General features: G+C 32.1%; 2 protein-coding genes across 2 annotated transcripts; both read left to right on the forward strand.

Annotated features, from left to right (window-relative positions):
- Positions 1-4,975: 4,975 nt before the first annotated feature.
- LOC129888713 (21 kDa protein-like) lies at positions 4,976-5,742 on the forward strand. Its single transcript, XM_055963691.1, has one exon. It carries the CDS (start codon positions 5,012-5,014, stop codon positions 5,618-5,620), a length of 609 nt encoding a protein of 202 aa, XP_055819666.1. The 5' UTR covers positions 4,976-5,011; the 3' UTR covers positions 5,621-5,742.
- A 4,708-nt stretch (positions 5,743-10,450) lies between these two features.
- LOC129888714 (uncharacterized) lies at positions 10,451-17,320 on the forward strand. Its single transcript, XM_055963692.1, has 2 exons — positions 10,451-10,686; positions 15,728-17,320. Exon 2 carries the CDS (start codon positions 15,748-15,750, stop codon positions 16,657-16,659), a length of 912 nt encoding a protein of 303 aa, XP_055819667.1. The 5' UTR covers positions 10,451-10,686; positions 15,728-15,747; the 3' UTR covers positions 16,660-17,320.
- The last annotated feature ends 7 nt before the right edge of the window (positions 17,321-17,327 follow it).

A 17,327-nucleotide genomic window follows, 5' to 3' on the forward strand; every position in this document is an offset into this window, starting at 1 on the left:
AGTGCTTAAATGAGGAAAATTATGTGAATTTTAGGGTTAAAAGAATAAAAAGGGTAGTTTGGAAATTTAGTTAAAATATAAGGGATATAAAAGTAATTTCCATGGTTTAAGAAAATGACTTTAAGCACTTAGAAAAAAAAAGTTAGGAATCCTAACTTTTCATTTTTGACTGACTTTAAGAATTTTCTGGCTTAAAGTTAGCATTAGGCAAACACGTCCAAAAGCTGAAAAGGGGCTTTAAGTTGGTCCAAACGGGCTCTATGAAAAACCTGAGAAACTCAGAAAAACCCCGAAAAATCCGAGAAAAATTGATATCGAAAAACCCGATTTTTATTGGTTTGGTTTATAGATTTAATAACCCGAAACAAATAATTTGGTTTGGTTTGTAAAAAAACCGAACCAACCCGATTCATGTACACCCCTGGCCAGCCAAGAAACATGTATTAGAATACTAGAAGTATCATTCAAAGTAATTTGAGCAAAAATTATTTTCTCAAATTTTAGTTATTAATTCACTCGTTTATGAGTCGAAGTTAACTAATTATATCAAGAATTTAAGTTTAATCAGCAGTAGAATAGAAAAGGTCCAATTGAATAGTCATTTGGTAGCTTATTAGAGTTATATAAGTATTAGTAATGTAGGAATCATTAGTTATTAGTTGTCCGGGAATTAGTTATTATATCTATTGGTTATACTGTCACTTATGCATGTTTTAGTTAGTCCACCATCTATCCTGTATAAAATTATATATAGATTCTCTCATAACTTATATATGTATTAATTATGTGAGTTTCTAGATTGTCAACCAAACGTTGTATAAATTTTATATATGAATAACTTATTTCATATATACCTACCGAACGTCGTATAAATTATACAAAAACTAATACATGGACAACTTGCTTCTTATCACAGCTACCAAACAACTTACATTTATGTTGCCAAGCTAAAAAAAAAATTCCTCCCTTTTTTGACAATTTTTTAATTTCAACTTTTTACATGACATGTTTAATATTAGAAGATTAAAAGGCATTTTAATATTTTCTATCTATCTTTGATTTTAGACCACAAGATTCAAAAATCTTCGTTACTTTCTTAAATTTCGTGTCATGTCATAACTAATCAAATAAATTTGTGTAGGAGGGAGTATATATAACACTATACCCCATTTAGCCCATATTTTATGCATAAGCATGCACTTTAAATATACTATTATACGTGGTTCACATTATGCATAACGTTTTTTCCAGTTATAATTTTAAATAATATTATATATTAAGGTTACATCGTGTAATATTCTATGCTAATATGTGTATCTTTAAATGATTTAAATTTGTTAATAAATTGCATCCATCGGATGCGTACTTTTATGGAAAAATTATCAAATTACATACCTTATATTTCTATATTTTTAATTATTCTCTACTATTTGTAAGAATTTCAAAAATCCCTCTTCTGATACATAGGAATGATGCTGATACATCGCGGTATGATACATAAGTCCTTTTTATGATACATCGTTAGTTGATACAAACCAAACACAAAATGTATCAGCAAAACATAAGTTTTATTGCTATTTTTGTTGTCTTCATGATATATTAGGTGTTATAAGTTGATTCATAAGTTTTATTGATATTACAATGTTTGGTTTGTATCAACTAGCGATGTATCATGAAAAAGACTTATGTATAATATCGCGATGTATCAGCGTCATTCGTATGTATCAGAAATTTAAAAAAAAAAAAGGAATTCGGATAATTACCAAAAAAATAGGAATAAATTATAATTAGATTTTTTCACTATAGATTTTAAGTAAAATACCCTACTTTTATACGCATTTGTAGAATGCCACTCTAGTTTCGTTTAGGAATAAGTTCTAACAGTGAGAGAAGCCAATTCTAGCTATATATAAACCAGAATTATTCCTTTTTTTTGCTTGAATTTTATGCATTTACTAATGAACAAACATATTGTTGGGACCGCGCATACCGTCACCTCAACTCCACATTAGTATGATATTGTCCGCTTTGAGTCAAGCCCTCACGAACTTATTTTTGGGCATTTTTCAAAAGGCCTCATACTAATGGAGTTGGGTAAACACTTATATATTGATACATTTCTTCCTCTCCATCCGATGTGGGATGGATTTGCTACCCAACAATCCTCACCTCAAACCAAGACCACACAATTCATAACCTCCTCCCCTTCAGCGATAATACATTTGATCTGCTAATCATCTTGCACCGCCGTTATCACCCAATGGGACAAGCCGCCTGAATCACTATTAAGTTATAATTTATAGTACTTTTTTCCGTTATAATTTTATAAAATATTATATATGAAGTTACGTAGCATAATATTTTATATTAATTTATATATTTTTTAAAATTTCAAATTCGCTTATAAATCGCATCCACCAAATGTTTTGTGCGCATTCGTGGAATGCCGTTCTAGTTTAATTTAGAAATAACGTTCTTACTATAAGAGTTTTTTTTTTCTTTTCATTTTGATGGAAAGTATTTTTTGAGAAAATTTATTTCAAATATGTTTTTTCATACCCAAGATGCACTTCTAGAAAGGTGAAATGTTTATCTTAGTCCTTAAATAAATTTTGTTCGCAATATTTTAAATAGAGGTTAGATTCAAGATTTTAAGTCCGTGACTATGAGTGTAATATAATTAAATTAAATATTTATTTGTATCACGTGTTTCCATTAATCAATATATATTTACTATAGCTAAGCAATATTATAAGATATAATACAAGTTAAATAAACCATGATGAAGTGCTAAAAGTCTTATAAACATATTTATTTTATTTATTTATTTATTTATTTGATGTAAATACTGAGTGCGGACAATTTTATTTCAATTATTATAATTTAAATTATTTTTACGTACTTTTCGAAACATATCCAAACGGGTAATATTTTTCGATATTATGCAGTTTTCTTTATGACCATGTCCGTTGCTATATCACTTTAATTGGGAAATTTTAATTTTTTGTAATATATAAGCATATTTAAATTATTTTTTTCGTTAAATATTTATGTTATAATTTTAGTGCGATAAACTAAAAATTGAATGATCTTATGTGAAATTAATCATTTTATATTCTAGTGATAACCAATTCTCTTATTATCGATGTGTTAAATTTGATGATTGCTGAGACACACAAATTGATTTCATAATCTTTTTTTCTTTGCAAGCAAAAAGAGAAAAAAAATTACATGTTGGACTCGATTAAATTTAAATAAGATTATTTTATATACTATTTATTCATGAAAATAAAGCTTATAATACTTCAAATTGATTAATAATTAGTTGTTTCTTAAGATTAGTGTTACAGTTGTATTTCAAAAAACGAGGCACAGACCTTAATTTAAAATAGAGACACTAACATTTTTTTGTCCTTTTTTTATTGGTAGATTTTTAATTCCACTGTTTATGATATATGACTAAATATATTTTATCTTTTGATTTATTAAAATGAGTGTTTTGGATTCCTTTTATATAGAAAATATGTAATATTTAGACTATTTTAAAATTATATCATCTTTAAATATGAAATAATAGTACAAAATCAACCTAATGTGTATTTGATTAAGTAATATAATGGTTAATAATTTGGAAAAATTACAAGCGGAGGAAGCAAAAAGTGCACATTGCATATGGAATTTATCGATATTTGAGGGACTAAAATCTCTATTATAAATATTTTAATTTTTTAAAATATATATATATATATATATATATATATATTTTATTTTATTTTATTTTATTTTTTTATTTAAATTTCAATTTATGAGATTGGTCAAAGTTTCCCTTCAAGATTTTGACAATCTTGTGTTTAAATTTTCTTGCAGGTATTATTTTATGATATTAGTTTAATCGTTTAATTAATTTGCCTACTTCAGAGTTGACTATTAGCATTTCACACTAATTACACTTGTTGCTTAATTTTTTATCTAATCATTTGATATTCGTGATTCTCTGATTAAAATAAATTCGTGTAATAACAACTCTCACTATGGTGAGTGAGTGTTATTGAATATCAAGACGAAGTTTTTCTCCAAGAAAAAGGAAATAAGCAAACCAAAAAACATATAATAAAAAAAATTAACATGAATTATTTATTTATATAGTGTGATTTTTCAGTAAAGACATATCGGTATAAATATTGATTGGACAAATGTTGATCCTGCCACTAGGTTAGTGCTCTTTAAAAGGGACTATAGTTTCAAAGCTCGACCCTGAGATTAATTTCTCATGATATGTAAAGAAATATTTACTATTCTACTATAATTCTTGATAGTTCGAGCGAAAATAAATTCAGTACGAATTTCATTAAATTTAATAATGTTTTCTCAAACAATATATAAATATAAAATAGTGTCGGTTCTCTCTACTCTCAAAGTAGACAAAGCACGTTGTTATAGATTGAATTTGGATATCTTATTACGTTACCTTTAACTTTGTTACATGTCTATCTAAATTTTAATTGTTGATAAGTTTGAGCCAAAAAATATAAAATAAAAATTGTGAAGCTTCCTTCACATCTGCAATTGAATAGAAAAATGTCATATTCTAGCTGGAATAAATTAGAATAACTTGAAAATAAAAAAGAAATAATAATTTAAACGCCAAACCAAAATGATTATAATCAATATGGATTGTGATACTTCCATTCTTAATCAGAAATCTCAAATTTAAGTGCAGGAGAATGAAAACAAATTGTTGAAAGCGCTAATCGAGAAAATAAACTCTACGATAAACGAATTCAATTTTCAAGGGGAAATTTTGAATCCTCTTCCTTGATTATGGCTTCTCCACTAGGCACTAATTAAAATATATTATTAATTGATTCTTTACAATATAATGTCAATTTGTATTAGGAAAAACCCTAACTAACAACTCTTTTCAACTCTATATAAAGCTTCCCCTAAGAAGAGGATCATGCACACTCCACTTGAGTTAAGTCATTTCAAAAGTCCAACTCCAAAATAAAATATGGCCAATCTTACTCTTCACTTCTTACTAGTTTTCTTGTCCTTCCATTGTATTCTCGCAATCATTACTGAGTCTGTCACGTCTCAAAATTCAAACACCACGAATTTCATAATGACCTCTTGTAAAACAACTTTATACCCTACCATATGTGTTCAATCTCTCTCCGCCTACGCAAACACCATTCAACTAAACGAGCAACAACTTGCTCATGCAGCATTATCGGTGAGTTTATCGAAGGCCAAAATTGCTTCAACATACATTTCAATGGTCACAAGAATGAGGGGCCTAAAGACAAGAGAATTACAAGCTGCTAAAGATTGTTCATTCAACATGAATGATTGTGTTCATCAACTTAATCGATCGATCCCCGAGCTAGGGCAAAGTGGTAAATTAGCATCAAGAAGAGAGGAATTTACTTGGCATGTTAGTAATGTTCAAACTTGGATTAGTGCTGCACTTACTGATGAAAATACTTGTCTTGATATGTTTAATAATCCTTCTATGGATGGAAAAATTAAGGATTCTATTAGGGTTAGGGTTTTTGTTGCTTTACAAGTTACTAGTAATGCACTTGCTTTGGTTTATCAATTTGCAGAGAAACACTCATAAAGTGTCATCTTGCTAGCAATTTTTTTCTATGTACTTTTAGCCATTTAGGTGTTAAAACTAATTTTACAAACAAAAAGTTATGTATATGTATGGACATGTTGAAATTGATAATAAGTAGTTGATATGTTTGGTTGCAAAGTGTTGATAAGCACATTTTTTGCTAAAATGACCGTAATATCCTTGGAATTATTCACAAAAAATAATGGTACTATCGTAGTATTAATAATCTTACATTTAGTGTTAATCAGAATTTCTTACAAGGAGATTCAGAAAAAATATGAAAGGTTACTATACTTCTCTTATATATTTTATCCTCACTTTATTTTATCCACACTTTACAGCTATCAATTGTCTAAACCAGAAACTCGTATAAGAACCATATTCTTACAAAGGAAGTTAGACAATTTTTTTAAAAAAAATTGATACGAGTCAAATCACCTCTCTTGAGTTATAGATGCACCCAAACTAACAAAAGGCTTTTGTCTTCATTTCCCTCTCTGTGTTCGATATTTGTTTTGAGGTTCAATTAATCGAGATTCAAAGGCTCAATTTGAAGAATAAAATACTTATTATTAAAAGCGACTCCAGATTTTATAAAAAAAATTGATAAATGATAAAATTGGATAGTATATGCAAAATGAGAAGAGGAAAAATATACTATGCATTCATTATTTTGATATTTACTGAGTATTTTTCGTTACCTCAATTTTCACCCTGTTGGTAATGGTTCGATTCACTACCTTATAATCTCTTTCCCTACAGAGGCGTATTCAGAATTTCGAGAGAATGGATGCACTATTATCATCGCATTATGTGATACTTCGAGTGTGGGCTCACATTTCTATATTTAAGTATTTTTAAAAAAAATATAATACTAATATATATGATTTAGGAAGGGGAGCATGGGTTCACGTGAACCCGGTGATCCCCACCTAGATACGCCCATGTTCCCCTACCCCCATTTTGAAAAATAAAAAATACTGGGGTCTTTGGGCCTAAGTAATAGGTAGTGTGTTGGATCTCTGTTACATACAAGTCCATAAAGTTTGATGGGCTTAGAGTAATATGGGCCGACAAATATTTCTCATATGGTCTAACTCATGGGTCATTTTCACTTTTGCCCCCTATTTTGGGCTGGTCTTTAATTTATGGGATAATTACTTAATTACACAAACATTTCAACCATATTTACTAATTTCTATAGTTTGGAATAAGTACATATTGTCTCACTAATTAATAATATCATATCAGATTTCAAGTCAGATACACTTAGATGCATATTTCTTTGCTACCAGATACACTGAAATAGGGAGAGAGGCGAGCGAGAACAGGAGGGAAGCGAGTGAGATTTGTCTATATTTTTCAGATACATGTGAATAACACTAGATACATGTGTCTAAGATACTAGATACGCGAGCAAGATAGGAGGGAAGCAAGCGAGCTTTGTAACTGAACGATGTATTTAGAATAAATTACACTTAATTTTGACTTCATGTATCCGAGATATATGTATCTGAATGAGCCAAATACATGTATCTAAAATTCAAAATCTGGTAAGATTTGTAATATTACAAACTAGTTTGTATCTAAGTAATTAGCTCCTATACTAGTGAGATTTCTGTAAGGTACCCAGTGTTTGTCATTCGTAATAGATAATAATTTGTTTGTGGAATATAAGTTTATATTTTCATATTATCCTACAAATTATATATTTATTATGTATAAGTTCAACTGTAAATGAAAAAACTTAAAGACCAACTCATTCGAAGAAACAAAGATGCAATTTTATGCTAACTCACATATCATCATAGAATAGGGTAATTTACTAGATTGTCTGGATGTGGGTGGTCGTGAACTTTTAATCTTTTTTTTTGTGAGTAAAATGTTAAGTTTGACAAATTTTGACTCTGAAAATTTGTCACGAGCTAGAGTTGGAAGTTTAAGATCACCCATTACTAAATCTATCATCGTGTTTGACTTAGAATATTTACACTGGTAGATTTATCCTTGATTGTATGCTTTCTAGCTAGGGTGCATACATATTTTACAAGCAAGATTCAGGATTATTTTCAATAGACATTCGATTGAAAATGAAAGTTTTCGAAACAGACTTGGAACAATTACTATCCATAAAATTTAAACTCATAAGGGAAAAAGAAGTAAATAAACAACTTATACGGCGTGGATGATGGATCTAGTTTTAATTAGTTTGATAATTATCTATAAAGATGTGAAATTTCATCTAAATATTTTTTTACAGTCAACCATATATATAATTTCATTAGTTGTAATTATTTTCAACAAATTGAAGACTTAATTACAATATAATATTTGTAGTTTACAGAGTCTTTAATGAAGGTTAATTAATTAATGAGATATCATTACTTATTAATACAGTCGATCTCTTTTCAAAGATTAACTTGACTATCAAGGCAACTTGTGATTATACTACTATTTCCGTCTCAAATTATTTATCGTGTTTCTCTTTTACACTCATCGAGGGTTTAATTTATTGAAAATAAAATATCTACCCCACAAAAATAAAAATAATATTTGAGTGGATCTCACTCTCCCCAAACCCGATTCGTGGATCACAGTAAGTATATTGTTACATTGTTGTTATGTTTATCTTAAACATACCTCTTAAGAAAAGATTAATTAAAATTATTTTTGTAAAACTATTTTATCCTTAGTAAAAGAGATATTTGCTCCAACTCGAGAGAGCCCTAACAAGTGAGGCAAAAAGAATCTGATTGAAAGCTCAGTTATGATCTACATAATAAAAAATACTTTTTGAAATCCGATCAAAAATCTCATCAGCTCGATTAATCAAGTTGAGTTAGCCGTCCATGTCACAAAATTTTTCTCTAGTAAAGATTCTCATTTTATAAGGATGCATTTAGTATTATAAACCATAAATCAAAATATATAGCTTCAAAACAAGTTTTCTTTAATTTTTATCTTTTTTTTTTCATTATTTTTTTCCCAATTACAAGTACAAATTAAGTCACCTCTAGCTGTACATTTAATGGCTACATCTTTGATCAGAAGCATGATCCAATCTGCTATCACATATACTTCTTTGTCCTAATTTATATGTCGTAGTTCAGATTTCTAAAATAAATTTATATTTTTAAAAACTATGTAAAAATATTATATATCACAATAATTAATAATTTAAAAAGCATATAAAAAATTGTGGTTAGGTAAAGAGTACTACATTTAATGTCTACATCTTTGAGAAGCATGATCCAATCTTCTAATTCTGTAACATGCACTCCTTCTATTCTAATTTATATGTCGTAATTCGGAATTTAAAAATAAATCTTTTTAATTATGACTGTAACTTTGGAAATAGAATCATTATTTTTTAAATTTATTTTACATATTTAAAATCTACATAAAAAAGTATTATAAGTTACAAAAAAAAAACTTAAAAATACCTTTAAAAGACATGAAAAAATTATAGTAAAAAATTCGCTAACTCTTGAAGATTTAAACACCACCACATAAATTGAGACCGAAGGAGTAATTGTTTATTCTTGGGATTTGAGATCTGTCTTGGTGCTTAATTATTTTTTTATTTGTCACTGAAAATCTTTGGCAAATCAATTGCTTAATTATTGGATTTGTTATCCTATAGGGTCCAATTTCCAGCTATGTCAAATTTTGCAAGTATAAATACACATCAAAATTACACATTTATGATCAACAATAATCTAAATTCTCTATATATATAATAAAAATTGTTGGAGTTTTGCAAAAAAGATGAATAAAAGGCAGAATCTCACTCCTCTTTTCTTTTTCTTTTTCTTTTTCATTATGCTTTTAAATTCTTCTTCTTTTTTGATAAATAATCATCATGAAGAATTAGTGATGAATAATGAGATTGAAGAGGAAAAAGGGTGTGTTAAAGCTTGTATTCATGAAAATGAGTGTAAAAATGAGAAAAGTGATTATTATGTGTATCATGTTTGTATTGATATATGTATTAAGAGTTGTAGAGGTTATGGAAAAGAATTGGTCAGACTTCCTATTATATGAATATGGATTTTAGTTATGTATATGCAAGTGATGTTGTAACGAATTTTTATATTATCAGTGTATTTTACTTGTTGTAATGTTAAATACAATATACAATGGTACGTGTATAAATTGATTTTATGAATATGAGGCGATTCTAATTTCATGTATTTAGGAGAAAATAAAAACAACCTTTTGTTCTTACAAGTAACTTGTCCTTAGAGTGACAAGTTAAACTTTAACTATTATAACAATAGAATCGCAAAAAATTATCAATTATTGCAGTAAAACTGAACACAGCTCGAACCTATATCCTTTAATGAGACGAATAGCAATGTCCACGAAAAAAATAGTATAGATATTTTCTCCTGTATTAATGTTAGAAAATCAGAAACAATAAAGATAAAAAGAAAAAGAATTATCCAAGTCCACAGAACGTATTGTGTGTAGTTGAGGACTTATGTAGCTATAGTTTAATCTGTCTTGTTTGTATAATTTGCGGATTTGTATAATTCACGGATAATTGAACTATTTTTGTATAAACTTGAAATAACGAATTTAAACAAACACAAATATCTTAACTTTAAACAGTTATACAAATTATATTATACAAAAGTCATATAAATTTTATTATACAAATTTCGAATTATACAAATATGTGAATTATATAAATTTTAACCGTAATTAACTCTAAATATTAATAATAAATTAGCTAAATTATAACTATACTAACTAATTAACTAATATATGTTTGCGCGATTAATTTTTCCAATTCCAATTCTCCAACTCATTAGATCCTCACAACATTACAACACCCAACAGCCCAATAACTCCATCCTTCTTCCCAAAAGCCTACCGACCCAACAGCCCAATAACTCTATCCTTCTTCCCAAACGACCACCATTATACCCATCAAAAACCCAAAAGCGTAACGTACATACGCGTATGGAATCGCCGTTCACCGGAACTTCATTGTCGGAGCTTCACTAGTCGGAGTGTGGAATCGCCGTCTTAAGCTCGTCCTAGTTCCGGCTTTCGAAAAGGTAATTTCGTCTTCATCTATTTAGTTTCTCTTTACAGTCTATAAAATGTTTGTCTAAATCGTAAGTTACTGTATCGCGTTTGAATCCAGATTAGTGATATGCATCGTGTTTTTCACTCGAGTGCTAAGTATCTGTGAAATCTTCTTCGTTCTGATTCGTAACTAAGCGGCGATTATATGTTCCATGTGTTACTTCAAAATCTATCTAGTGAGCTCATGTTATACGCTGTGTTTACTGTCTAAGTATGGCTTCCTGATGTTTAAGATTCGGATAATTACAGGATGTTAGTTGTGCTCGTGACTTGAAATTGGATCGATTAATAGAGTTGGAATGAAGCAATTTTAGTATGTATGAGCGATTATTGATCGGGAAATGACCTATAAAGTTTTTCTTTTTTTCTGTAGTGTGGCTGAAAGTTGATGGCCTCTTGCAACTTCACTCTATTTTTGAATGCTCAATTGAAATTATTCATTCAATTCTATCTAGCTTACTGTTTATACCTCTCTTTCAGTTCACATCTTCACTGTCAGAGTTATATTATAATCTTTGATATGCTCAAAATTATATCTTTTCTGTTATTGGAGTTCTTTTTGGCACTTTGTATTGCCTATCAATCTTCCAATGCAGACTTTTGAAGTGTTCTATCATATAAAGATTGTCCCTTTGTTCTTATAAGTCAAACCATAGCATGTCTCCTGCTGTGTATTTTACTCATCTCTCGACAGATTTTCATCATATGTCGGTTGCAAGACAATAAGAACATTGAAGAATAAGAATAAGAAAACATTACAAACAACGACCGATTCAAACTTCCGTATTGAATCAAATTGTGTAGGAAGTAACATTCTCTTGCGTGCTCACAACCCTTGAACCCGAAACATGATCCTGGATCATCATCTTGAACTTCTACTCAAGACTTCAAACTCTCAAAACATCCGCTTTAGCTCAACAATTGTTCATTAGCTCAGGGACAAGTCTTGTACAATAAAACACACATAATGAGTATAAAATGATAACATTATAGTTCAAACACAATTAAAGTGTAGTAAATGAAAGGGCGACATGTAGCTAAAAACTCGTGTTTATAGCCTATCATCAGTGTTCGATAAAAGAAAGAAAGATTATTACCTAAGATAATCAATTGTAAATATTCATGACAGTATCAAGTGTTGACAAAACAACAGATCACTAGTAATACTCTTTATCATAAATATTTATTTATAGATTCTTACTTAAAGTTGATCTCTAAGTAAGTTGATAGATACCAAACTGTGAGAGTGAGTAACGAAATTAAAGAAATGATCACCATGGATTGAGATTTACTTGTATATTTACCTGTTTGATTTGTGATGTACAGACTTGCGATCAATTTCCTGCACCCGCTCAAGGATAACCCCTCCTGTCATTCTCCAAAAAAATTGGAAATCACCAACGTGCTGCCTTAAGACGATTTGCTGTTTCTTGTGATTTCTTTAAAAAATAATGTTCATCTAGTATGATTTGTATGGTGTTTATTTATTTGAGTGAGGCAGCAGTAGCTCGCGTGTTGGGATTTAATTGTTATAGTTCAGTTACTTGGTATTGGATTATGGATAAGCTATAGTTACATTATGGATAAGCTATAGTTACAAAGAACCAATTTTTTTTTAATTGTTTAATGTCACTGGCCAATACTAATTCATAATCAACTGGCGTTCCTCTTATCATATATATGAAATATCATGTGGAATCTCTTCCTTAGGGGTTAGTGAGTTTTGGGAGAGTTTGTTAGTGTCTTCGAGAATTTTGCTTTACGCGTGAACCTGCCTTTAGTTGCTATTAACAGATTTGTTTTTGTTAACTTGTTTACTGTATTTTTTAGACCTATGATATTGGTTGATTTTCTACATGGTTACTGCCTTATTTAAGATGATGATGTGAGTTCTTTCTTAGTTGTTGAACATTGATCTAGAGGAGCTATTAGTATGATGTATGAAATTCCTTTATCTCCTCTTTATGTTTTGATGAAGTCTGCCTTACCCTGCATTTATTTTAAATCAGAGCTTGCTCATGGAATAATTGTCTTCTCTTTTAATCTGTTATTTGGTCAGTCAGTCTATTAATGCTCTTATTTTGTTTTGATAACCTGTCAAACTTGTCAAATATTTGGTTTTCTTTATGTAACTACCTCTTCATCCTTCTGTCTTGTTTAGCTTGAGTTCTTCAATATATGTCACATGTTTAGGGTTAAATATTCATCTCGATAATAACATAAATTTGGATTCGTGGCTGTTATGGTTGCTTAGATGGTTAGGGTTAAATATTCATCTCACGGGTTGTAATAATTTAATTATTTATGATTTTGCTTAGATGTTAATTTTAGTTTGGTTTAACTTAATTAAATTTCCTAAAAGAAGAGAAACCATCCAAAGGAGTACCGTCAGCCCCCAAAAGTGCTTTTTTTCTCGCGCGAAAGAAAAAAGATGTTTAGCTTTTTTGTCTGCCTCCGGCTCGGAGGTCAGAAATCCGCAACCTCCTCTTTAACCACCCTACTAGGGGGGGGATGGCCCTCTCTGAGAATAATCCTAATGCTAAAAACTTTATTCTTCTACACTCAGGCCTTGGAGCTGATCTGTCAGTCCACCGTTACCACAAACCTCTACTTTGAAGTGAAGCGACTTCGTTCATTCCCGAGTCGATAATTGCCAGAGGATGGAGCCCAGTAATGGCACATCAGCTTACCGATTCCTTAATAAGCATTCATTCTTGGACTTTACAAAGGGTAGGGGGTTTTCTTTGGGGCTCGAGAGATGGTTTCTTTTCATCCAACTATTAATATCATAAGAAAGCTGTTAGCTTAGGGCAGAGGTATGCCACAAGCCTACCCGAGTTCCACAGCATTGATGTCGTTGTTTATTCGTTTTTCGGGTGACCGTTCTGGAATGAACGGCGACCAATTCCCTATTACCTACGACATTTCCTACTCCTACTTTTCATACAAAGAGAATGGGCAGCCTGGAAAACTTGGAATGATTACAGAATGCTTACCGCCTTTGATTCGGTCTATTCTAAGTGGTCCATTGGGTAAGCAGCGGAGCCACTCGGACTCGAACCGAGATGCATTAGGCGAGGCGAATCCCAACCCTTTCGTTAGCTTCCCATCTATTCCTCTAGTTAGGGATGTCGCATATCAGCCTCAGTAGCAGTTGCACATGCGCCGTTAACACTGTAATCGTTGATGTTGCTGATGCGCTGCTAGGAAGAGAGGAAGCTTCCGGACCATCTTTTCCAGCCAGATAGCGAGCGATCATGCCATGATGCTCATGGGCAGCTTATCTCTACGGTGCGTCCGATACATGATTGGTTAATGACGATTCTCAACAGCATCTGTAAGATCTCGAGGCTTACTAGACGGAATTCGATCAAAAATGAAAACTTTGAAAGATAGGAAGCTTGGAGAGCTAATGGAAAGAAATGCGTAAGAAATAACAGATCTGCGATAGAAGTCGAATACGATTAAGTAACTAGGGGCAAGATACAGACTTTAGAGCGTCAAGTCATACACAAACCGGAGTGACTTCACTACCTGAAGAAAGAAAGCTGCTTCGGCAGGGTGATCGAAATCGCTCAGGTCGGTGAGGACTCACTCACTCATCTACTCCTTATCTATTTAATACTTTCTTCTATCTACTTAATTAATTTAAAATACCCCAAACAGTGTCATTTGAACATTTGGTTAAAAAAGAATTTGGAAGAAAGTCAAGCGCACCAAGTGCGTGTGATAACTAGAAATTCACAATTCTAAAGAGTCTCGAGTTTCCCATAGAAAGCATGTGGCTCAACAGTTTCAAGATTTAGGCAGAGTTTTGGTTATGTCTATCTTATCCACCAGCTATCCTCATGAGTCATTTTTGCTGTAATCTGTCTCTCGATAAGAAACTTTCTTTTGATTCCTACATGACCTGATCAATTCGATCAGGCACTCGCCTAGCCCCTTCTCCTTCAGGAGATGCAGCAAGACTACGTTCTCATCTGAGTTCCACTTCTTCCTCAATCCACTCTAAGAAAAAGGCTACCGATCCATGCCATTCTTCGTAGTATACCTGACAAATCAAAGAGCAATAGTAAGCTACTTCACTCGTACCTTTCTTTCTTTACCCTAGACTCCGTTCTTCAAGGAGACCCATGTGCATTTCCTCTGATCTGTGCTCGCTACGCCCTTGTGCCTTTAGTTGAAGTATAGGTCGTCGATTCAATCTATCTTGATGGGATTTTTCTAGTGCTGTTCTATATCTCCATGAATCTAGGAACTTTTGCTTGCATTGTATTATTTGGTCTACCGTTGGTGTTAAAGAGAGAACTGCGAGGAGCCAACCCTAGTACGAGAGGACTGGGTTGGGCTAACCTATGGTGTACCGGTTGTTATGCCAATAGCAGTTTTTTTATATGATTGATTTACTCTTCCTAAAATGATTTTACTCAAACGTTTTCTTTTACTTGGCCATTTTAACAAATAGTCCCTCCTTTCAAATTACTTTAAATGTTCAAGTTGATCTTTTCTTCAAAAGAGTTTATATTGTTTTTCTTTCAAATTATTTTTAAATAGCCAAAGTTTTCAAATCGATGGATAACCGCGTGTTAGCGGCTACTTTAAGTGCTAAAACCTTTTTAAAGTAGTAAAATGAACCTCTTACTCAGTTTTCTCTAATTTTTAAAACTTAATCTTTTAGAATCTTTTAAATTAAGTTTTCTTAATTTCTTTAGAAAATTAAGTGGCGACTCCTTTTAAGTTGATTTTTTCTTTAAAATGTTGAAATCGATTTAAACCGTCTTTTCAACACATAAACATGTATCATGTCCTCCATGTCAAGCCAAGTTAATTTGTATGTATGAGGATAGGTACTCGATCCATTCTATTTATCCTTCTATTTGTTTTCTGTTACTGAAAAAAGGGTTATGGCTGTCTTAATTTTCCCTTCTCCAATGCATGCCCTACCATTAGTAGTTTCATATGCAGTTAATGCTACGTTGTTGATTTCTACACTCATGTTTGTGACTGTAGGAAGCACACTTGGGATTGAAATGAATGGTGCTTCCTTGTCCGGTGGTATAAGAGCTGCTTTATCCTATTGTGTGCAGCAAGTACGACGTTATGATTATCATCACTACCTCTGCCTTCTTGAACTTCCCGCAGACATGAGGAAGGCTGCATTTGCGCTCCGAGCTTTCAATGTCGAGACATCCCGAGCTATGGATGTTGCATCTGATCCCAAAATTGGTCTTATGCGCTTGCTGTGGTGGCAAGAAGCTTTGGACAAGATCTATTCAAACAAGGTAATTGAGCATCCAGTAGCTCAGGCCCTCACCTCTGTAGTATCTGAACACAAGGTTAGCAAGAGTTGGCTGAAACGAGCTGTGGAAGCCCGAATAAATGATGCAAATAGAGAAAATAATGATATTCCACAAACTGTTGAAGAATTGGAGCGTTATGCTGAGGACACAACATCAACTATTCTGTACTCTACACTTCAAGCAGGTGGTATTAAATCCACAGCAGCAGACCATGCTGCTTCACATATTGGTAAGGCAAGTGGACTGCTTTTGTTGCTTAAATCACTGCCATACCATGCTAGTCGAAACTATCAGTTTTCATATATACCAGCCAAGGTGGCTGAGAAACATGGTTTGTTGGTTCACCAAAGTGGTCAATCAGAGATCAGAAAGGACTCGCGTGAGGCCCTTTGTGATGCAGTTTTTGAAATGGCATCTGTAGCTAATGCACATATCCAGAAGGCTCGAGAATTGGCTGGAAGCGTTCCAGCTGAAGCTCGTCCTTTGCTTTTGCCTGCTGTGCCTGCCCAGGTCATTTTAGATTCTTTGGCTCGGGTACAGTTTGATGTGTATGATCCACGGCTGGCACGTGGAATCTTAGGGGCTCCCCCATTGTTGTTTCAGTTGAAATTGAAATGGTATTCATGGAGGGGCAAATATTAACATTACCCTTATGGCTCTATTGCCTTGTTTTGAGTAGACCGGGAATTCTAATGGCGTAATTCATAAATAGACACTCAAACTTAGCCTTATCTGCCAAGTAAGCACTCCAGCTTTGACAATGCACATCTAGACACGTCAACTTGGTCTCAACCGACAACTAAACACTCCACTGATTGACATTGCAAGTAGGATTTGTTTGATGAGCAATTGAGTCCTTACATGAATAAATTGATGATTCTTTGATTGGTGCTGCTGGTGTTTCGTCCATACACGGAAAGAGGAGAGCATAAGCTGCAGTGTTGGGATAAATTTTCGCAAGTACTTTGTTCTGTTTTTGACAGTCATGTTTCACTCTGGCTTGCTGCTTTTCGAGTTTGTTTTGATCATGTTGCTCTCTTAGTTGGAAGTGCTAGATTTTATATGAGAAACACAGCCAGTAAATCACAAGAAACAAGCAAATAACTATGCAATACAATGTATGGCCATATTATATGGCCACACTATGAGGTAATTGACAGCTTGAAGTTGATTTGCTTGTTTCTGAGTCAAATTTTATCTGTTACCATTCTTCCTATTGTCTGTCATATAGCATAATGGTGGTGAATAAAATAACAGGTGCGAACGCATTCACTATCCTTATTAAAGTTCGAATTCATTATCACATCGAA

The sequence above is a fragment of the Solanum dulcamara genome, chromosome 5, assembly GCF_947179165.1.
Source record: "Solanum dulcamara chromosome 5, daSolDulc1.2, whole genome shotgun sequence".
Lineage (NCBI taxonomy): Eukaryota > Viridiplantae > Streptophyta > Magnoliopsida > Solanales > Solanaceae > Solanum > Solanum dulcamara.